The sequence below is a fragment of the Ursus maritimus genome, unplaced genomic scaffold, assembly GCF_017311325.1.
Source record: "Ursus maritimus isolate PB19 unplaced genomic scaffold, ASM1731132v1 scaffold_6, whole genome shotgun sequence".
Taxonomy (NCBI): Eukaryota; Metazoa; Chordata; class Mammalia; order Carnivora; family Ursidae; genus Ursus; species Ursus maritimus.
In genome coordinates, this window is record NW_024426774.1 from 84081474 (window position 1) to 84105719 (window position 24246).

Here is a 24246-nt window from a genome sequence, read left to right on the forward strand (position 1 = left end):
TTAAAAGAAACACGCAAGATAGGTTCTCCACCAAGTAGGTTGAGAATCCTGCTTTGATTCCATTTGACTGTGGAATTTTACATGTAATGAGAGCAGTTTCTTGGCTTCACTCTGTCTCCAGGCAGCAACAGGGAAACATCTCTATGAAGGGCACTGGTACAAACATAAAACTGTGATGTGAGCAGCAAAACCAGGAGGTAGGCTAAGTAGTGTCATCTTGTAGTAAGAAATGGTCAGAGTAGAAATACAGACATTAAAGTTACATTATGATTCGTTTTTCCAATTTTGAAAATTGAGAAATAGAATGAAAATGCTTCCTTGATATACCCACCATTAATTAGGCTAAGCAGAATTGCTTATAAAAACATTTTATTTCAAAAAGTTTTAAATTCAGTACTAAATTCTAGCCTAGAATTAAATTTTTCTTCATAAATTTATGACCATCTCAATTATTTGTTTCAGTAGTATACTGTTTAATGCATCTTTAAAGCTAGCATACAGATCATTTTTGTAAATTATTCAAAAATATACTAGGAGTATGTATTAGGGCATTCTATAGCATGTGTGTTTTGTTTTTATAAGTAGAGGTTCAGTGTTCAAAGTAATTTTACATCTGCCTCTTACTGTTCTGAGTAGAACTAAATATCCTGCAATGTTTGTATGTTTATCCTTGTGTTACTTTTTATTTAAATATCTATTAAATATGGGAACTGTAGACTGAAAAATGAGATATTTTCTCTGTTAGTAGCTCATCTTCAAATTTCAAAGGAGAAATTGAATATTGACACCTTTAATATGAAAATGTCAGCATTTGCAAGTGCCTTTTTTGATCATGCTGGAATTTTGGATTCATATTATTTTAATGTAAATGTTTTGCACTCCTTCTATTTTCTTATACATGAGGTACTTTTTTCTAAAAAAGGAAACGTAGTGTATTGTATAAGTTGAGACAGAATTAGGGGTTTTCACTGTTTGTTTTTCATACCATTCTCATGATGATTGGCTTAGAACTGCATAATTTTTTTTTTTAACTTAAAGCATGGTACTAGAACAAAATAGGCTGTTTTGATGCCATTAAATGGTCTCCATTTGAGTATGAAATTTATAAGTTCAGAGATTTTTTTTGAAAATCTGCAGTGCCTAAGATGTAAAATCTGACATATTTACATTTAATATTTATATTTAATATTATATTTATTTTTATTATATTTAATCCTAGTCTGAATTCTTCCAATTATTAGATTACCTTTAGAATCATCCATAATAATAGCAAGCGTATGACACTAAAAGATGAAATGATTAAAGTAATACAATTTATTTAAAACCACAAAATCAGGTTTACCTCTTTCAAAACTTTTTGTAAAACTGTTTATTTCTGTTTTAGAGAACACCTGGAAATGCTGATTGATCAACTAAAAATCAAATTGCAGGACACCCAAAATAACTTACAGATCAATGTATCTGAACTTCAAACATTACAGTCTGAACATGATACTCTGCTAGAAAGGCATAACAAGATGCTGCAGGAAACTGTGTCCAAAGAGGCAGAACTCCGGGAAAAGTAAGGTTGCTAGCAGTACTAACAGTGTTTGTGCTGGGCAGCAAAGTGTTTCTTTGTTGGAACTCCTAATGTGTTGCTCCTTGGGATAAATACAAATTGAAAATAAATAGATATTTCAAGGAGTGCCTGGGTGGCTCAGTCCATTAAGCATCTGACTCTTGATTTTGGCTCAGGTCATGATCTCACAGTCGTGAAATCGAGCTCCTGGGATTTTTTCTCTGCCTCCCTCTTCTGTCTCTCAAAAAATTAATAAATAAAATCTTAAAAAAAAGAAGAAGAAATAGATATTCCTAGAGGCTTAGTAACTTTGTTTTTCTACCTTAAAGCCCCCCTCCCCATTTTGATTGTTTCTATATTTCACTTTTTTAAAAACAGTTAATTTTATCTGTTCATCCAGTAATCTCTTTGTCCTGTGGCCTTCATGGCCAGAATGTTTCTTAAAAAAAAAACAAAACAAAACAAAACCCACTTTCCCACTCACGTGTCAAATTTCAAGCATTTTTCTTTTTCTCTAGAGAAAACAGACAGCTGCTGACTGAAAAAGAATATGAACTTACCTTTGCAACTGTCTTCAACTTGTCATATTGTTACCCTTTGTTAATCAGTACTTTAAATAGACATCAGAGGTATTGGCAGGGGGAACAGATTATTGTGAACAAGGAGCTTTGAATTCCTGTAATGAAGAAATTGGGTGGTAATATCTGTTGTTCCTTAGACTAAGGAAAAGAGTTCTTCATTGAGCATCGAAGGTGTTGGAATACTTTACATATCTCAGGTATGCTTTTAATACATACCTAATCAGTGGTAATCTTGAAAGCTTCATTTTCTTGGCTTTCTAATCTTTGAATAGTGTAATTTTATATATGTTAACCACGTAAATCAAAAGTTTCAGGGAAGATCTACCAATTTTCTAGCTACCTATCCCCAGGGTTTGCTGGGAGATTAGCTGACATACAGTGATGCTTGCTATTTATGTCAGAAATTTCCCACATTTATTCTTTACTGTAGAAAAGTTATTGCAAATTATATTGCTAATACAAATAAAGTGCAAGTGATGCCTCCAAAGTTCAGTAACTTTTTTTGGGCCCCTACTATGTGCCTGTCACTCTTCTAAGTGCTAGAAACTTCACAGCATTTTGAGATATCTTTAGAGGTCCTATCCCCTTTCTTCAGAAATATTAAGAATAATATTGTTACTGTCTATGCCCCAGTATGAAGAAATAGCCTTTTCTTTATAAATTCTCTTCTTTTTAAACATCTTCATATTCATACTCCCTGTACGAGATTGTAAAAATGGCTCAAGGGGAATAACTAGGCTGACCAACTAATAGCTACAGCTATGTAAACAGCCCAGTAACAGCCGAGACAGACAGTGCATTTCCATCAGCATAGTCATTCTGGGTCCAGGTTGGGGTTCAAGATTCGAGCTCTTAAATAGGTAAAGTCAGATGTGTCATTGAGACCACCTTACTACCAACCTTACCCTAGCTCTAAAATGTAACTATTAGCTTCCGTAGAAAATTGTTGTTGAGACTGCTGATGGTTCTTCCTCTACTTTCATACTAGTGTTTGAACATAATGCTCACAGAAAAATGCAGATTTGAGGAGTAACATATACACTAGCATTTTCTGAACTCACTGATCAATGTGAACTCGGCACTTAAGAAACCTTTTCTGAAACATAGAGTAATTTTATTGTATGTCACCCTTTAGCCACTAAATCTTGTTTTAAAACCTTATATGGTGTTCATATATGTAGCACATAGAAAAAAGGTCTTGGAATGCTACATGCTAAACCATTAACAATGTCTACCCCTGGAGCTGGGATTTTACACTGCAAGGGGTGGGAGTGAGTAAGAGAGGACTCTCACTTTTTTCTGTAATTGGTTCCATATTGTTTGAATTCTTATGTGAGTACTTGTGGTACTTATGGCTCTGTGGCAGAAAAAGAAAACTTTTTTTTTTTAAACCAAAGCCAAACATAAAACATCAAGACTACAAGTGAACCATTAAAAATAGTGGTTCCCAAATTATAGTTGCACTGGCTAGTACCAAGCTGACTACATAAAAATCTCATGGAAAACTGCTAAAAGTAGGAAATTTCTAGGACCACCTTTGGAAATTCTGATTCAGTGGCTCTAGGGTGAGAACTAGAAGTCTGTATTTTTAACAAGACCCACTGATTCTAATGCGCAGCAAGATTCAAAAACAGCTAGTGTATGGTGACTAACATAATAAAAAATAAAATTTAAAAAAACAGCTATAGTAAACCAAGCCTTTGTGTTTCAGAGTTTTGTGTTAATTGGCTCAAAAATGATTCAGAAAACTTCCTTTAAGGCTTATAAATCAAAAGAACATATTCTTTTTACTTGTTTTCAGGGTAATAAAGAAAAGATACCGTCTGCTTATATGAGCTTCCACATAAGAGAACCTGAAAGGGGGACTGATTTAAAGTATTATGCTCTAAATTTAGCCCTATTTTCTGATAAATGATGAAGGAAGTTCCTCATCAGAGCCATTGTAATAACATAGTTGCTCAAACAAGGTTCCTCATCTAAATTATAGGACACAGAGATGATTTGAACTAGATGTCGGCCAGTCCTCAGATGATTAACACAGCTATCCATTAGAGATGCTTAGCAGTTAATTCATACATTTAGTAGTTATCTAAGGGCTAATTACCAAGTAGAACCTAGTTGGGAAAAGCTGAGTCAGCATGTCAAGTTGAAAGATCTGCTATGAAGTAAGTTCCTCTCACCATTCAGGTTGTGTTCAATACAATCAGAGAACATGATGCTGAAGTCTGAACATGCACAGACTGTGAGTCAACTAACATCCCAAAACGAGGTCCTTCGCAGCAGCTTCCGCGATCAAGTGCGCCATTTGCAGGAAGAGCATAGAAAGACAATGGAAACTTTACAGCAGCAGCTCTCCAAGGTGGAAGCTCAGCTTTTCCAGCTTAAGAGTGAACCAACCGCAAGAAGTATGTGTGTGTATGTGTGTGTGTGTGTGTGCATGAGGACATCAGTTCACGTTCTCACAGTTATGTCACTTAAATACATTCTTCACAAATTCGTAAGGAAAAAGAAAGTTTACTAGGTGACAACCAGTGCCAATTCTGTGATTAATGAATTTTGGATTTGGTTACTGAGAAGATATTTGAACCATTTGAACTCTTCTTGATTATACTTATAGCAGCCTACATCACCTCTTACAATACTGATTTTCATGTATCTGTTACCCTCCATGTAACACTATTTCCTGTTCTCCGACACAGACATACTCTGCAGTCTCATGACACGTGTCCAAATTCCAGTATTCACTGAATCTGTTTGGTGTTCTCCATTGTTAGTCATCAGATACATCTGTTTTGTAATTAGAAATATTAGAGTGAGAGGCTTAGAAACACTCAAGCCCCACTGAACTTATAGGATTGATTGGTCTATATAGCTTCTTCCCTTTAAAATTTCTACTTAGTTGGAGATTTAGTTCATCTGCACCTGGTATCTTCCATTCTGCTCCCTGGAAGAGACGGGAATATGCCAACCAACATGAGGCTACATTTTAGCATTAAGTATCAACTTTATACTAAATACTATTTACCTTGGAAAATGTCACCAGGACATTGGCAGCGATGGGTCACTCATCAGGGTCCGAAGCCAGCTTCAAGAAGTTCAGCCTATGCCAAGAGTCATCAAAGGAAGTAATCAGTCAGGGAAACACACGAGAGATTGTGATGTAGGAATCAGCAGTGGAATAAGCAGTTGGCACAATATCAGAAATTCTGGAAAGTGCTTCGGTAAGGGCAGCTGGAGGCTAATGTTTGAGAAATGAGGCAACTTCATGGAATGGAAAATAAATGAAATTGGAAATTAAGAGATATGGGTTAGAATTCTGGTCCCTAACCCTGCTATGATGCCTTGGGCAAAGTCATTTAATTTCTCTGGCCTTCGGGTTCCTCGGGATTAATAAAGTAATGTGTTTGAAAGTGCCTTATAATTCTTAAAGTTCTATGCAGGTGTTACCTATCAGCAAGAAGGAAAGCCTGGCTGGGGGAGCATAATAGATTAGTTCCCTGCCCTGGGTCCTAGGCTTTTCTTGGCTGAACACTGAAGATGTATGTGAGGGGGTGATGGTAGGAACTGGCAGAGGTGAAGGTGTAAGGTAGTGGTGAACAAGTACATCTCAGCAGAGTTCAGTTCAGTATTGTGTCAGAAAGTACACAGCTATCCTCAAAATACCTAATCCTCAAAAACAGAGTCTAATTTTAGAATTTCTGCCAGTATTTTGCAACAGTATAGCCCTCTATTGTCGTGTCTAATAGTAAATCTTATCCAGGTGGTAGCAAATAATTTATAGTTTCTGTTGAAATTACTTAAATGGTTAAAAGTTAATAACTAAATTTTTAGGACGGTCTTAGAAATTTTTTATGCAGCATTTATTTGTCTTCTGGTTAGTGAAATGCCCTGTCATACCATTTGACATTCCTCTGATCATTTTAATTTATTATGTATCTCTGTGAGTGCAGAATCCATGATTTTGAACAATCTCACACTTCTTTTTCTAAAAAAATTTAATAGGCCCAGCTTCTTCTCACCAACCTTTGAAGAACCTTCGAGAAAGAAGAAGCACAGATCTCCCCCTTCTGGACATGTATGCCATTACCCGGGAGGAGGGAGAAGGAATGGAGACAACCGACACGGAGTCTGTATCTTCCTCCGGCACTCACACACAGTCTTTAGAGCAGCTGCTTAATTCTCCTGAAACTAAACTGGGTGTGTTTTTCCTATTTAGCTCTACTGTCTTGTCTAATAAATCCTAACTCTTTAAGTTATACATGCTTTTTTGAGCTACTCTACGAAAATTTCTTTCAGTGTTCCACTCCAAATGGAAAACTCACCTGCAGAATGAAGCAGTTGAGTTTTTTTAAATAAAATGCTAGTTCTGCCCCAAGCTTGAGCCAGAACTAGATGGTTGGAAGTCCTATAGTGGTATCAGAAAGTAGGATGAACTATTCTCTCACCCTTCTAAAAAGTTGACAGCTTTCCTCTGAGTGAATTAGTACTGCTGAATTTATTAAATATAGTGAAGCTTCGGTATATGTTAGTCTTACCTGTCATGAATGTTCACGATTCAGGGGGACTCTGTTCTCTTCCTGAAGTTTCAGGATCTAGAGTAAGGACTGTTTGTGTCTGGTGTCACTAATCGTGGTGTGGATGAAAACTGCAATCCTGCCAGGCAAGGTTAGTAATGATGACACGGAGGGATCATAAGAGAGTGGCAGCAGACTCCAGAATTACATCTGGCTTTGTGGCTTTTGCCACAGTTACTTGTCAACTCTGAACCTTTTTCCTCATCTACAAAATTTGAATAATGATACCTACCCACCTCATATAATATTCTTATGAGCATCCGTGATATAAATGATTGGTAAATGTTATTACTCCCCTCATTTATAAGTAAAACAACATAAACTCTCGGGACATAAAGGAATGTGAGTGGGAAAACTGATAGAATAGTCTAGAAACACAGGACAAATTCTAGAATTGGGGCTCGTAGAGCTTGAATTCAGTTAGATTATACGCTTTACAACAAGAGATTCTGCCTTACTTGTGTTAGCGTTCGACATGTAACCTTTCAACTGAGATATGTTGAATAGAAGAATGACAGAGAAAGTGGGCCTGAGTAATATTGCAGAGTAAAATATCTGTGCTTAGATATATTTCTTACTTAGAATCTTCATCTGTAATCTCTGATTTTGAAAATTAATTACTGGAACAACATCTTGCAGAGCCGCCTCTCTGGCACGCTGAATTTACCAAAGAAGAATTGGTTCAGAAGCTCAGTTCCACCACAAAAAGTGCCGATCACTTAAACGGCCTGCTTCGGGAAACAGAAGCAACCAACGCCATCCTTATGGAGCAAATTAAGGTAAGGTCAAATACTGCCACCCAGAAAATTCTCTCTGCAGCAGGTCGGTTTTCTTGACCTCTCCCCACTCTCCAGATGAGACACATCCATCACATCTTGATTTTTTATGATACTACATTCCTGAAACTGAGAAATAGTAATTGCTTTGATATATATTATATAAAGACTAACTAAATTCCTATTTTTTCTAAGAAACTATGATAAGTTTAGAAATGGATTAGAGTAGATTCATAAGTCATTGTTCTATATATACTTACGGAAAACTCTAATGGGTATGGGCCCTTATGTTCTAAAGATAAACCGTGGACGCTTTTCATTCAGATCATTCAGCTGATGTTTATGGCACTAAGCTTCTTATCACAGATTGTGGATGGGGATAATAAAGTAGCATAGGAAACTTTCCTATTTAAAGATGACACTAGAAACGTGTGGCAGCAGGTAGACTGTGGAGCAGTTGAGGGTTACACAACCCACCCTGGCTCACGGCTTAAGTCACTTCTCCAAATATGGTCCTCCTACTTACCAAGCAGTTCTTGTGAGCCAGGCCCTGGGCTTCACATGTATCATTATATTTAATCCTCTTAATCACTGATGAGAGAATGAATGAAGCTGATAAATGTGGAGCAACATTCCAGCTCATGTCTGTCTGGAAAGCACATGCTTCTGCCCTCTATGTGCTTCTCCAAATAGACTGTCTTCCCTCTGTGCAGGGCCTCAGCAATCCTTGCTAAATTAATTTTTCAATTCTGAATTACTCGGTTATTCATAGTAAACTGTATATATTATGACCTTTAAATATTTTAGTATGCATCTCTAAAATAACATTTTCCTACAAATCACATCTAACAAATTGCTAAGTAGCCCAGTGAACTAAGTGACTATTCACATGTTATATTTCCACAAATTTACATTCTTGAGTGATTTCTTAGACCTTGTTGTCACTTTTTAAAATGACTGTAGGCTTTAGGACAGAGTTGGCTAACTTTTCTGAACTAACCTAAAATGATGAAATGTAACTAATTTTGTTTGTTTCAACCCAGAAATCTTCCTCAAAGACTTTAGCATTCTACCCTCTTTTGCATATCATCTGTTGCCCCATTTTTCTGGTAGTATTTTAGATTGTCTCACATTCCTGAATTTTCACTCTATCGTAGACTTGGCTTTTGTTTTGGTGAACAAAACAGCCATGGTTCGTCATGTAAATATAACTTTGCAGTGGACGCTGTAACTACCTGCAGTCTGTGAGCAGGGCAGGGAAGGGCTTAGTGGTAAATGTAGATGTTTGCTTTAGGCCCTGGTTTCAAGCTCAGCTTGCCCTCTGCAGTGTGTCTTATCCCATGGCCCTGAGCCCACTGGTTTACTTTCTTTAGAGAATAGGAGGTGAAGGGAGCATCATGGTACCAACCTATGTAGACTTGACATCTTTCCTCAGTTTCGACCCCCAGTTTCCCGTGCTCCTCTGTACACGGAGGCAGGAGCTCCTTGGTGTTTCTGTGGGATCCGTTCTGTCGTCTTGTCAGTAGTACTTGGTGAGCCACTGGGCTGAGTCTCTTCCACTGTATCTGCTTCCCATCTTGTAGGAATTTTTTAATATTTCTCATCTATTTTTTTTCTTCTCTCCTAATCTCTCCTTTATAGTCATTTTGGGGGGCATTTCAGGGGGGAAGAGAAGAAGAGTGCCTGTGTTCAGTCTGCCATGTTTAACCTGAAGCTCCTAAAACTCATTTTTAACTCATTTCTCCAACATCAGCTCCTCAAAAGTGAAATAAGAAGATTGGAAAGAAATCAGGAACGAGAAAAGTCTGTAGCTAACCTGGAATACTTGAAGAATGTCTTGCTACAGTTCATTTTCCTGAAACCAGGTAGTGAGAAAGAGAGACTCCTTCCTGTTATAGATACAATGTTGCAGCTCAGCCCTGAAGAAAAGGGAAAACTGGCTGCAATTGCTCAAGGTAGGTGAAGGAAAGTATTAAAACTCCTGTTGCATAACTTACACTAAATGTTGGCCTTGCAGTTGAGACTGTGTGTGTGTGCTTACAGTCTTTATTGTGACACTGTGACTTAAAACATTTAAATTTTGTTCATTTGGGTGAGTTTTATCATATGTGTAACCTTTGACTAGATTTGAAAAGCTAACGTTTTAACACTTTAGGGCAATTTTCATACATAATATAATTTTAAGATGCAGCAAAATACAATACAATCTTTAGTTAGATCTTTGAAAATTAGACATGTAGTTCTAGCATTGAATTCTATCAAAGAATGCGGTTTATTTTATATCATAATTTTTTAACATGTTATTAGCTTATTCTTTTCTACTCCCCCACCACCTTCACCCCTCCCCCCCTCCCCCGCCAAATAGTCTAGAGGCAGCAGAGTCATATGGCACAACAGTTGGTCCATATCATACCCGACAGTCCCATTTCTCAAGGCAGATGCAATTTTAAAGCTGTCCTGTATTTGGAGCTTAGATTTTTGTGGCAAATAGATTTAACACTGTGATTTCATAAACTCCTTTAAAATGATTTGCATACAACTGCTGTAGTTACCTGATTTCAGACTGCATCTTAAGGATCATGGTTTCATTTTTGTTAGTTTAAAATGTTTTTATTAGTGACCTTTTCAAGCATACAGGCAGAATGCTGTCATGTCCTTGTAGCTCTCACTCATCTTTAACAGTTTTCATGGTCAGATTTCTTTTGACGGGGGAAGAGCAGAGCTAGAGATTTTTTTCTTTAAAGATTTTATTTATTTATTTGACGGAGAGAAAGCACAAGCAGAGGGAGCGGCAGGCCGAGGGAGAAGAAGAAGCAGACTCCCCACTGAGCAGGGAGCCTGAGGTGGAGCTCGATCCCAGGACCCTGGGATCATGACCTGAGCCTAAGGCAGACACTTAACCGACTGGGCCACTCAGGCACCCCAGGGCTAGAGATTTTAAAGCAGATCCCACACATCATATGATTTCCCCAGCAAACGCTTCACTGTGTATCAGATTCCTCTGCCATCTACACCCACTTCATGCCCAGTGTTCCCATTATTGCAGATGTCTTTGTACAGCATCCTAATAGGGCTCACACATTGCATTTGGTTGATGACCCTTAAGCTCTGTTTTGTTTTTGTTATCTGTAGCATTCCCATGTTCCTTTTTGTAATACGTCAATTATTAGTTGAAGAAACTGGTCATTTGTCCTACAGAAGCTCAGTTCTAGATTTGGTACTTTGAGATAGCATTTAAGTTGTTCCATTGTTGCCTATAAATAGGAAGTAAGCTCTCTGATTAGATCCAGGTGTAATTGGACAGGGTGGGAGATAAAAATCCCTCATAGGTAGTGTTGTGTACTTTCTGAGACATCACATCAGTAGGCCCAAAGGGTCTTGTTGTTCCGCTTTTGACTGGTTTATTTCATCATGTTGGCATTTTTTTTTTTAAGACTTTATTTATTTGGGAGAGAGAGGAAGAATGCACACACAGGAGCACAGGGTGGGGCAGAGGGAAAGGGACAAGCAGAAGTCATTCCCAGGGCCCTGAGATCATAACCTAACCGATGTCAGACGCTTAACCAGCTGAGCCACCCAGGCACCCCATGTTGGTGCTCTTTAACATCCTAAAATCCTGACTAAACTAGTAACACTGGGGACGCCTGGGTGGCTCAGTCGTTGGGTGTCTGCCTTCGGCTCAGGGCGTGATCCCGGCGTTCTGGGATCGAGCCCCACATCGGGCTCCTCTCCTGGGAGCCTGGTTCTTCCTCTCCCACTCCCCCTGCTTGTCTCTCTCTCACCTGCTGTCTCTGTGTCAAATAAATAAATAAAATCTTTAGTAACACTGGAGAGTGGTCCTCAAAATGTAGCAGGTGTCAAAATCATCTGGTGAGAGGATAAAACTCAGATTGCTGGCCACCCCCTCCCAAGTTTCTGATTCAGTAAATTTAGGGTGGGACCCAAGAGTTTGCACTTTTAACAAGTTCCCAGGTGATACTGGTGCTCTGGGGACTTGGTCTGGTGACCATACCTTAAGAACCCCTGATCTAGAGGACTGATGATTTGGTGGTAGTTTTTTGTTTTGGTTTTGGTTTGGTTTGGTTTTTCAGAAATACTTTATATGTAGTACTAATTGTTTCTTTGAAATTGTTTTCTTACAATACATCTTTGTAATAATGAGGAAGGAAGGTTCTCAATACTGATAGTGATCTCAGGTCTGCTAATTGTAGGGTACATTACCTTAGCCACAGTAGTGTATTTGTCACAAGATCCAAAATAAGAATACATCATGTACATTTTTTGGTAATGTAGTTATTCTGAATCACAAATTTGCTTTTTGTATTACTTTTTGTTTATTCTACTGAAGCTAAAACTATTTTTTTCATTGTAAAATTAACCAGGACTTTAGGAAGGATATGTGTATTTTTAAATTAAAATATACTTCAATGATATGATCTCAAAATATTAAGCATATCTAATATTTCTTCTAAAAGCCCAGCATGTTTAATGTAATATAGATGTTACTAACACTCAGGTGGCTCCTGTAAGTTGAAGATACGTTGATTAAGAGATCTCAAACAGGCACCTGGATGCCTCAGTCATTAAGCGTCTGCCTTTGGCTCAGGTCATGATACCAGGGTCCTGGGATCGAGCCCCACATCAGGCTCCCTGCTCAGCAGGAAGCCTGCTTCTCCCTCTCCCATTCCCACTGCTTGTGTTCTCTCTCTCGCTGTCTCACTCTGTCAAATAAATAAATAAAATCTTTAAAAAAAACAAATCTCAAACAGACTAACCTAATAACCTAACCTAAGTGTTCTAGTAACACAGATGTTATTAATCATCCCATAGGGGACATATAAGAAGTTCATTAGAAACCCAGAACTCTAAGACAGGTTTTTTGCTAAGTCCTATAAACATATAGGAAGACACCCCCCCCATTATTAAACTTAAACTAGTGTACCTTCGAAAGGTTATTCACTTCTTATCTCTTATTTATGTGAGCCAACAAAAGAAAAATTACAAAAATTGAATTAAAAATGGTTATGGTCTGGCAGCAGATAGAGATATGGCTTAAGCAAGAATTATTGAACTGAAAGGTAGGTCAGAAGGAATTATTTAGAATTCAGAGAGAAACAAAACAATGGAAGAAGAAAACGAAAGAGTGGGTAATAGACATAGAGGATAGAATGAAGACAACTAACATATATTTAATAATTGAAGTTCTAGAAGGAGAGGAGAGGAAAGAATGAGGTAGAGACAGTATTTGAAGAGAATGAAAATTTTCAGAGCTGCTGAAGGACATCCATCTACACATTTGAAAAATCTCAATACAATTTCAAGTAGAATAAATAAAAGGATGTGTCTACTTCTTCACATAAAAATGAAACTGCCCCCCAAAAAGGACAGAGAAAAGTCTCAAAAGAAGACCCGTTGCCTCATTACCTTTAAAGGAGTGATAGGCTCACAGTGGACTTCTCAGCAGCCTTGGTGAAGTACTGTCTTTAGCATGCTATAAGAAATAACTGTCAACCTTGAAGAAATATTTTTCAAGATCTTTTCTGATAGAAACTTTTAAGAATTTTGCCTCCATTGGAGATGCCAGGCAATGTACTTTATGTATAAGTAAAACCTAAGTGAAGGGTCTGAGATGCAAGAAGGAATGTTATGCACAGGAAACTTGTCACCATGCTGCAGATGGTCCTGAGCCTCCCCAGCCAGACCACGGACATTTCTTTACCAAGGCCTTAAGGACAACAGACCATGTTATACATGTCTGGGGTGCCAGAAGAGAGGGTCTGAGGGCTGCTCTTCCTGGCACTGAAAGGAATGGGACCATAAGAGCAAAAAACACAAGTACCTCTTGGCTCCTTCATCTCCTTTGAAGCAGTGTTTACAGAGTCTGATTTTGTATAGAGTTTATACCAGTATTTTTCATTTGGGTTGCTAATCACTAATGGATGCTGAAATTAATGTCGTGAATCACATCCAGAATATTTTTTTTTAATTGAGAGAATGAAACAAACATCAGAATACATTGAATCTTGTAAGAATAAGAATTGTTTCCTGAAATTATCTGGGTATATGGGTGGATGTTGGTATCTGTCTGTATCAGCTCCTGATATAAAATGTTTTTCTGTGGGTCTGGGTCACAAATATTTGAGAAACATTAGCTTAGGGGATAAAGGACATTAGCTTAGGTTATCCAACTCTGGCAAGTGGTGTCGAACTCCCTGTAACAAACACTCTTTAAGGACCCAGCTCACACCCCAGGCAAGTGTCCTGAGCTGCTCAAAGCTGCCTGTGGCATGTCTACATAAGGCAAAAAAAAAATGCAAAGTGTTGCATTAGACTCAAAACAAATAATGTGAAGAAGACACTGCTGACAAGTGTAGATTGCTGCTCTGGGTGCAGTGCACATGTTAACTCACCCTGCTTCCTGCATGTTAAATTTCACCACTGTTCACAGATTACATTTTTCTTCTTGAGGCACAACTTGAGGAAGGCCGGGTTCACTCCCTAAGTAAGTCAGTCATATAGTGCTTCTCTTTTCAAGACTGGAATCTCAACTTTGCTGCTCAAGTAGGTTATAATTTACAGAGTGTGTATTCTTACTTACTGTACAACATTACCAAAGTCTAATACTCTGTAGAAGTAAACCAAGAAGAAAAAGACCTGAAGCTAATATAAGGTTATATGCCAATTTTACCTCAAAAAAAAAAAGAGAGAGAGAAAAGGCAAAGACCGTCAAGCTTTTTTGGTCATCTCCAGACTGACAGGAAGAGAACGGACTCCTACTCACTGTAAGTGTCTGATTTGGTTTGCAGAGGATGTAGAACCTTACCAAAAAGAACAGTTACGTTTCAGCCTTTCTGTGGTCCTTATTTACCTAAGGACATGAACAGCTGCCAGGAACATTGTCTGCACAGGGCAGAGTCCTACAAGATCTGAAGACATGGCTGAAGTTTTGTTGTGTCACAAGACTTATACTCAGAGTGCATCATTCATTCCAGATGAACATACAGCGGTCTCTGCATTTCATTTAGGAAGTGCAAGCCCCTGGCTGTCATCATTCTTGGGAGCAAGGCCGCTGTTTCCTCTGATGAGAGAAAGCAGAGTCAGTGCCCAGTTTTCCATCCCTTAACAATATTACTTCCTCCGGCTTTCTGGAAGCTCTCCATACAGACTGTGGGAAGACTGACTTCTAAAACATATTCTGCCACCACGATGCCCTTTAGGCATTCATGCCTTTATGTAACCCTCTCCCCTTGAATGGCCATTAGACTGACCTAGTGACTTGTTTCTAACCAGTAGAATACAGCAAAAGTGTCAGGGGGTCACTTCCACGATGAGGTTAGATTGTGACTTCTATCTCATTAGCAGATTCTCTGCCTTCTCCACTTGCAAGCTGATGTTATTAAAGAGGCCATGTGGGGACGCCTGAGTGCCTCAGTCAGGTAAACATCTGCCTTCGGCTTAGGTCATGATCTTGGGGTCCTAGGTTCAAGTCTGGTATCAGGTTCCCTGCTCAGCAGGGAGTCTGCTTCTCCCTCTCCTAATACCCCTCCTGCTCACTGGTATGGTCTCTCTCTTTCTCAAGTAAATAAATAAAAATGTTCAAAAAAAAAAACATGTGGCAAGGAAGTGATGCTGTGGGTACAGCAGCCCTGGAGGCACTGAATTCTGCCATTTACACATGCATTTGGAAGCAGATCCTTCTCCAGTCAATCCTTCAGATGAGACCCATCCCTGAGACCCATTGCAGCCTTGTGAGAGACCCTGAGGATCTGGCTAAGCCCTCCCTACCTGGTCTCCTGACCCGTGGAAACTGAGATAATATGTACTGTTTAAGCTACTAAGTTTGCAGTAATTTGTTACACAGCAGTTCATAACTAACACATGGATAAAGCCAAAGAATAGAAAAAGAAATGAAATGACTTGTAAACTACAAGAAGTCCCATGTAAAATTTTGGAAATGCTTCTCCACATGAGATCATTTGTGATACATACGTATGTTTGACAACACAGAAGGGCATCTGGAAGGGAGCATACTGAATAGTGGTCATATCTGGGGAGGAGAGGGGAGGAGGGAAAGGACATGTAATGAGAAGAGATGTTCACCTTTTTTTTAAGGTTGTAAAACTTTCAAATCATATATATTAATATACAAATCATAGTAAGAAGAAAAGAGTAAATCCAGCCATTGCACTACTGGGTATTTACCCCAAAGATACAGACGTAGTGAAGAGAAGAGCCATATGCACCCCAGTGTTCATAGCAGCAATGTCCACAATAGCTAAATCGTGGAAGGAGTTGAGATGCCCTTCAACAGATGACTGGATTAAGAAGTTGTGGTCCATATATACAATGGAATATTACTCAGCCATCAGAAAGAACGAGTTCTCAACATTTGCTACAACATGGATGGCACTGGAGGAGATAATGCTAAGTGAAATAAGTCAAGCAGAGAAAGACAACTGTCATATGATTTCTCTCATCTATGGAACATAAGAACTAGGATGATCGGTAGGGGAAGGAAGGGATAAAGAAAGGGGGGGTAATCAGAAGGGGGAATGAAACATGAGAGACTATGGACTATGAGAAACAAACTGAGGGCCTCAGAGGGGAGGGGGGTACTTTTGCATGTGTGTATGGATTGAGGAAATAATGTTAAACACCCATATATTATAAAAGGCATTATTAGAGAGGGGAGGGGGGTGGGGGGGTTGGGTTGGTGATGGGTAGTAAGGAGGGCACGTATTGCATGGTGTTATACGCAACTAATGAATCATCAAACTTTACATCAGAAACCAGGGATGTACTGTATGGTGACTAACATAATAAAAAATCATTAAAAAAAAAAGAAGAAGAAAAGAGTAAAGGAGGCCTTGTCTGAAATTTTCTTGGAAGCCCGGAATTTTTCTGAATATTAAGACAGGATTGTTTGTGTTGATCATAAAAAGGATAAAAAGAGAAACTGGAACACTCAATACAAAATTATACAACCACCTTAGAAAAGTTTGGCATTTTTTATAAAGTGAAACATATTCACTATACAACAGCAGTCCCACTCTGAGGTGTTTATCCAAGAGAAATGAAAGCCTATGTTCACACAAAAAAAACTGCACAAACCTAACCACTGAATGAGGGTGAATCTCACGTAGATTATTTCTCAATAATAATTTTTTAAATTTTTTAAAATTAAAAACCTATACATAAGTGTTTAGAGCAGCTTTATTTTAAATTGGAAAAAACTAGAAACAGTGCAGATATCTTTCACTGGCAAATGAATAAAACAAACTGGTACATCCACACAGTGGAATCCTCCTCAGCAGTAAAAAGGAATGAACTACGGATACCCACTGGAACATGGGCAGTTCTCAGATGCGTCCTGCTAAGTAAACGGAACCACACTCAAAAGATACATGATGTGATCCAATCTATATGACTTTCTAGAAAAGGCAAAAAGGTGGGGATGGTGGTGCTACACCTAAAGAGGATGAATTGTACTGTCAGTCATACCTCGATATACTGATTTCAAAATGATTGCAAACAGTTGTTTTTGGTTTGTCTTGGTTTAGTTTTGAGGTTTACCACGCAACTATTGGGTTTAGATTCTAAGTTACGTAAAGGCTTCTGTTTTGAAAGAATGTACAGATTCCCCTTATTGTCAATAATACTTAGGTGTGCTAGGGTCTTTATTTGGAATTGTCTGATGAAGAAAGACAAATACTGAAGGTTCAAGAATAGACTTGTAACATCAAAGTATGTTTTGAGAAGATTAATGCATTTTTTTTTTCCTTTTTTAACTCCCCAAAGGTGAGGAAGAAAATGCTTCCCGTTCCTCTGGATGGGCATCCTACCTGCATAGTTGGTCCGGACTTCGATAGATTGATGGGAAAACATTATCAACCAAATAGAATCCATTTGGCAAAAAAAAAAACAAGTTTCACGTATATTGCTGTCATTCTTTCGTCCAAAAGTGTGTGTGTATATATATTCACACCTACGTATATTTGTACATACATATGTCAGATGTATTTAAAAAGTCTCCGCTTGAAGTAAAAGTATGAAGTAAAAGGACAGCAGCCTGAAGCGTTGATAGCGTCCACAGCCCTTTGACTCTGTGACCTCCCAAGCATGCTGCCAGATGGAAACACCAAGAATGAAGTCACTCCCTCCTTCTGTGGAACCTCAGGGCCCGCCTGTTTCTGGGCAGTACTGTGAATTTCAAAGTTAAATTTTGGTACAGTACCAACTGGAATTTAGGTTTTGAAAATAATGTTAGAAGACTATTTATTGCAAGAGCAAACTTGCAGAAAGGTTCTTATTATAAATTGTTAAAGAAAATTTAATTAGAATATGAAGGAAAATGCTTTATTCATAAAGTCGACGTGTTTATTAAGGGATTATAAGGCGAATATGTGCAATTAATTTTGAGACTAACATTTAGTTACTAAAATGTACTGTTCTTTTTTTCTCTAAAATATATTATCTCAAAACTCATTATGTTTTGAGAAGCCCGAGAGTTGGCTGGTGTGACACAGAACATGAACATAGGGGACCAGCTCATTACCTTGGAGTGATTTCATGGTGTCTCTCCAGGCTCTTAAGAGAGTTTATCTACTTTCAAGCCATAAATCTGTTTTGAGAATTCTTTCCATCCGCCCAATAAAAACTTCTTAGAACATGGACTGTGTCGTTCAACATTGTATCTGATATGAGAGTGGTGCTTCCCATGGTTCAGACATGCCATTCCATATGCTCTCCAGCCCAAGGAACTTCAGGAAGACACCTTAGAGTCCATGTCACATTTTCACAGGTCTTGTAGTGTTACCTGCCTTTGATGCCTCTGAATATATTTTATTGACAAGATCAAAATTGTGTTCTTAAATCATAAATTTGAGAATTCTATTTTTAATATTTATTTGCTAAAAAATCACCACACAGTATGCTCTGTAAAGTTCCCTTAAGCCTTTCAATTTATACTCTGATTTTCATTCTCAGCTGGTGAACTGACTTTGTACTTTGGTTACTCGGAACATTCGTTTCGTTTCTGGTTTAATTTAACTGAAACTTGCTGCTGACATGTTGAGTTTGTTCTTTACAAAATATCTCCTATATCTGTCTTTCCTTCTGTTGTAGAACAGACCTAACTAGTGAATGTATTAATGAAAATGCATCCATTTCAGAGCTGACTTTAAAAGTTTAGGGTTTTTACTTTATAAACTGTGAATATGCATATGCCAGCAGCATACAATGTAACTGTAATGGTATTTAAATAAATTTCACTGTAAGTCTAGGCCTTTTTGAAGTCTGTATAAACTTGTTTTGAAATATAGTCTCTACTTACGAATGTAATAACAAAAATACCTTTTGCATGATTAAAAAATTACTTTGATTACAAAGTGATATTCTTTCATGGTTTCAGCAAGAAGAAATGTAATGAATATTTTAATATTTCTATTAAATATGTTTAACTGCGTATTATATTTTTATGCCTACTCTTTTACTGTTCACACTGTCTCTTTGGAGTTTTTGAGTTAGTCTATGAATTGGCATTATACATGCTACTTACTACTGTCTTTAGACAGTTGGGACCTAGAGTATCAGGTATTTGAGAGAACATAGATTGACCTTTTGGTATGTGATGTGTAGATCATGGTGACTTTTGTGTCTGACATCTGCCTTCCAGCTGGAAGTGGGAGCCAAACTTAGCCTTTCTTTGGGCACCTCGCAAGTTCCACCTCACCTGTGATGTAAAGCATCTCTGGTATATGGTGAGCTTTGCTTATGCTCCAAACAGTGTATGATCAAGAATTACATTCCTTTAAACAAACTTTGGACGAAGTGTAACTGAACGGCTTACTAGCAAAGCCAAGCCTTGCTAAAGGCAAGCAGTATTTTGTGTTCTTTTAAACCCCACGTTAGCTGGTGATGTCACTGAAAATATATAGTATTGAGGAGTGTGCAATTTCCAATAAAGATACAATTTGGTGAATGTGAATAGTGTGACACACAAAAAAGGACTCGTACCATATGATTAAGTTGGAATGTAGTGGTCACAACTTGGCCTAAGACTATTCTATTTTGATTGGTATCTGAAAATCAGCTATTTCAAAATAAATGCACACTAAAGAAAACCAGATACAATTTTGCAGGTGACTTTGAGCTCGTTTTTACCCATGAGTGTTAAAAAGCGTATGGTTATTTACATATAAGTTATATACAGTAGAAAAATATTTCCCCCCTGCATTCAAAATGTGATTACATGGGAGGAAAATCAAGTTGTGGCCTTCAAATTGTTACTTTGAAAAAAAAATAGAAAAATGCATGTGACTAGAACATTGAATATGGTGAATAAATATTTCACTTTCAATAATGTAGGTGACAACTCCAGCTTCCCTTCAGGGTAGGCTCACTCAGAACCCCCATAGTGGCTACCTCACCAGATATCTGCCTAGAATTGAAAATGACAACAATCCTCTCCACCCCTGACTTTTCCTGGGAACTTATGCCATACCAAGGGACAGACAGAATCAACTGAACCAGGCACAGAGCCCTAACCCAAGCCAAATAGATTAGATTCAAGAATGTGGATTTGGGACCACAGAATCAGGTTCACATCTCTGTGTAACTGGAATTGTGGTATGAAAAGACAGGAACTCTGGAATGCCCAGGAGGAGCAGAGAAAGCCCACATAGAAAGCACAAAGTAGGCTAAGCTGTCATGCAGAGGTAACAAATACAGGGTGAGAATGCTGGGGTCTTCAATTCTGCTTCTAATGCCTGAGACAGGTACAGTGGGTTCCAGACTATGTCCCTGAATCCTCAGTAAACTTCCACATGTGCTCTGAGAGTGACTGTCAGGTGTCTGGAACATAGTGCAGTGGTGAGAGGAGAAACTCTACACTGACACGTAGACAGAATGTCTGCTTCACCACTGCCTGACTTGGGCTGTGCTCTTGACTGTTTGAGCTCCCATCTCTTTCTGCAGGAGGTAGACATCATCACCCCAGCACAGTAGGCACTCAAATGATAATTCCCCCTTTTCAGTGTTACCTTCCTACTTCCGCAGCCTGCAACAAGGTTTACCAATTCACATTTCTTTTTGTCCCCTTTTTGTCCTTCAGTGCACAGCACATAGCACTAACTAAATGTGTTTAATGAGTGATTTTAATAATCAGCAAGTAAATGTAACATTTACCTGCACATGCCCCTAGTAATCACTTCTTATTTTTTAAAACTTTACAATCTGCCCCAAGCTAGGACTTGAATCCAGATTTCATGGAACATGATCAGCTCGTTAATGAAAATACGCAATTAAAAATGTAGCATGAGGGGCGCCTGGGTGGCATAGCGGTTAAGCGTCTGCCTTCGGCTCAGGGCGTGATCCCGGCGTTGTGGGATCGAGCCCCACATCAGGCTCCTCTGCTATAAGCCTGCTTCTTCCTCTCACACTCCCCCTGCTTGTGTTCCCTCTCTCGCTGGCTGTCTCTATCTCTGTCAAATAAATAAATAAAATATTTTAAAAAATAAAAATAAATAAAAATGTAGCATGAACTCTTGAAACTAAAGTTCAAAAAATTATAAGGAAGTGAACAAAAAAGCAACTATAAAAAAGAGAAAAAGATTCTAATCTAGGAAGCTCAGGATTTAAAAGGAGTCTCTGGTCTCTGAAAATAAGAAAATAGGAAGAAATTTTCAAAAAAATATTGCAAGAAAAGTTTACAAAACTAAAAGACAGGGGTCTAAAATAGAAGGCTTATCAGAGGTCCAGTATAACAAAGGCATAGTGATACAAATTTGTAGAACAGAAAGCGCTCCTAAAAAGGTTCCAGTGACAGGGCACATGGGTTGTGCAGTCAGTTGAGCATCCCAACTCTTGGGTTTGGCTCAGATTGCTATCTCAGGGTCATGAGATTGAGCCCCACATCAAGCTCTGTGCTCAGCATGGAAGTCCACTAAAGTTTCTCACTCTCCCTCTGCCCTTCCCCCCCCCAAATAAATAAAAAAATCTTTTTTAAAAAAAGTTTCCAGTGAGAGATGGTGACTACACTTACTGTGGTGAACATTGTGGAATGTGTAGAAATGTTGAATCACTATTTTGCATACCTGAAACTAATGTACCACTTTATGTCAACTATAATTTAAAAAAATAAGAAAGAGAAAATACATTTACAGTACTGTACTGCATTAAAAAAATCCACTTGTAAGTTGACCCATGCAGTTCAAACCCAGAAATAAAGAAGAGAGAGAGAGAGAGAGAGAGAGAGAATCTCTTTCTGGATGCAGTTAAATGGTATGCATGGAGAGAAATTTATATTATTTAATATTTACCTTCTCATGTAATAATTGCTAAATGTTAAAACAAAATTGAGAAATTAAAAGAAAAAAATTTCCAAAGAGAAAAAAGCAAGTCACATACACAGAAAAGGAAGGAAAATTGCATCAGACCTCTCCAACAGCAGCATGGTACACCAGGAGACCTTGGAGAAATTTCTTCAAAAATCTGAGTCAAAACAATTTGCAACCTGAAATTCTACAAACAAAAACTTTCAATTAAGTGGAAGAAAATAGACTTTTTCAGATCCTTAAGAATTAGGGGGAAAAAATGACCTCCCATGCAGACTTTCTTGTTGAGAGAATATGCTCCAGAAGGCTGAGAGAGAACAGAAGTAAAAAAAGAAGCATCCAGGAAAGGAGATTGAACACAGGAGAGTGCTGAAGAGTGATCCCAGGATGCCTGCTATGCTGCATGCCTGGAGCTTGAAGAGGAAGAACCAGGAAATAAAGCTCCAAAGGGGGATTCTCCAAGAAGAAAAAAAAAATGGAACTAGTGGGTTATTTGATGTAGCTGAAGTGTAAAATTTTATTAAAAGGTACTGGAAGTGGAAATGTGAACACTGACAAAATATTTTATACTAAGAAAATACGTTTAATTTGTTTAATTTTGATAATGTATCTCTGTTTAAAAAGAATTACTTTTAAAACATGCTGAAGGAAGAAAAAGGATGGCGGAGGAGAAGGGGACCTTTTTCAGCTGGTCCCCTGAATAGAGCTGGATATCTACCAGACCATCCTGGACACCCATGAAATCAGCCTGAAAGGTAGGAAGATACATCTGGATATCTACAAACGAACATCTCCGGGACTGAGTACTGAGGTACTAAGCAGCGAGCGGAGAATCTGCACACAAATATCAGAAGATAAACTGAAGGGGGAGGGAGCCGCTGCGCTCGGGCGCCGGGAAGCAGTAGCCTCCTGCACTGGGGAGCGGGCCAGACTCACGGACTGGTAGCCGCTGCGAAACCAGACGGAAACTGAGAGGTCGGGAGCGTGCATGGGAACCGGGGAAGTTGGCGGTGTTAGAAGCACAAAGGGCAGAGACATGCCGGCTGTGGGATCGAGGACTGGGAGATCGGCTGTGGGGCGTGCGACACAGGACGCTGTGGGGTTTTTAGCAGCACTGACAGAAACAGTTAGAGTGGCCAGGAGAGCTCAGCGGAGAGCAGACTGCGATCTCTCTGTTCTGAGACAGAGGCTTGTATACAGCCACTGCTGCTTTTACTCTCAGAAGAGTTACAGAAAGCCTCCAGGGAAAGCCACCAGAGGAAAAAAAGCCAGGAAAAACCAGTGTGCACTGTGCCCACCCCCACCCCCCAGGGGACAGGGCAAATCTACCCAAACAGGGTTGCCTGAGTATCAGCACGGCAAGCCCATGCCCCAGAAGGCAGGCTGAAAATTAAGAAGCCCACATCCCTGAGGTCCCTATAAAACAAGTGCACCTTGCTTGGGTCCTGGTCAATAATTTGGGCTCTGTACATCCCCACAACCACTCCTCATCAGAATGACAAGGAGGAGGAACCCCCAACAAAGGAAAGAAACAGAGACTGTGGCCTCTGCCACAGAACTAATGGATATGGATATAACCAAATTGTCACTCTGGCAGAAATTAAGAATGCTATGAATCAAATGCTGTCTAAACTGGATGCTCTGATGGCCAGGGTAAAGGAGGCAGAAGAACAAATTAGTGAGTTGGAAGATGAGATAATAGAAAAGAAGGAAAAAGTGGGAACTCGGCTTTAAAAACTCCAATTTCAAGAATGTAGAATACGGAAGATTACGGACTCAATGAAACTTTCCAATGTCAGAATCATCAGCATCCCTAAGGGGTGGAGAAAGAGAGAGGTCTAGAGGAGATATTTGAACAAATTGTAGCTGAGAACCTCCCTAATCTGGTGAAGGAAACAAACACTTGTGTCCAAGAGGTGGAAAGGACCCCTCCCAAAATCAATGAGAACAGACCAACACCATGTCACATAATAGTACAATTTGCAAATCTTAGATCCAAGGATAAAATATTGAAAGCAGCCAGGGGGAAGAGAATCCTCACCTACAGAGGGAGGAACATGAGCATAACGTCAGACCTGTCTAAAGAGACCTGGCAAGCCAGAAAAATCTGGCAAGACATATTGAGAGCACTAAGTGAGAAGAACATACAGCCAAGGATCCTTTATCCAGCAAGGCTGTCATTCAGAATGGATGGAGAGACAAGGAGGTTCCAAGACTGGCAGAAACTGAAAGAATATGTGAATACCAAGCCAGCCCTACAAGAAATATTAAGGAGGGTTCTATAAAAGTTAAAAGGCCCCAAGAGTGATACAGAACAGAAATTTACAATCTATAGAAACAAAGACGTCACAGGCAACATGACATCATTAAAATCATATCTCTCAATAATCACTCTCAATGTGAATGGCCTAAATGCTCCCATAA

General features: G+C 38.8%; 1 protein-coding gene across 1 annotated transcript in view; it reads left to right on the forward strand.

Moving 5' to 3' along the window:
* Window positions 1–18953, forward strand: part of GCC2 (GRIP and coiled-coil domain containing 2) — a 54619-nt gene extending 35666 nt beyond the window's left edge. Inside the window, exons 18-23 of the mRNA XM_040623670.1 lie at window positions 1385–1561; window positions 4327–4544; window positions 6142–6336; window positions 7353–7492; window positions 9243–9444; window positions 17288–18953. Of these exons, the coding sequence (XP_040479604.1) occupies window positions 1385–1561; window positions 4327–4544; window positions 6142–6336; window positions 7353–7492; window positions 9243–9444; window positions 17288–17358 (1003 nt within the window). The 3' untranslated portion in view covers window positions 17359–18953. The remainder of the gene's footprint in view (window positions 1–1384; window positions 1562–4326; window positions 4545–6141; window positions 6337–7352; window positions 7493–9242; window positions 9445–17287) is intronic.
* Window positions 18954–24246: the final 5293 nt, after the last annotated feature.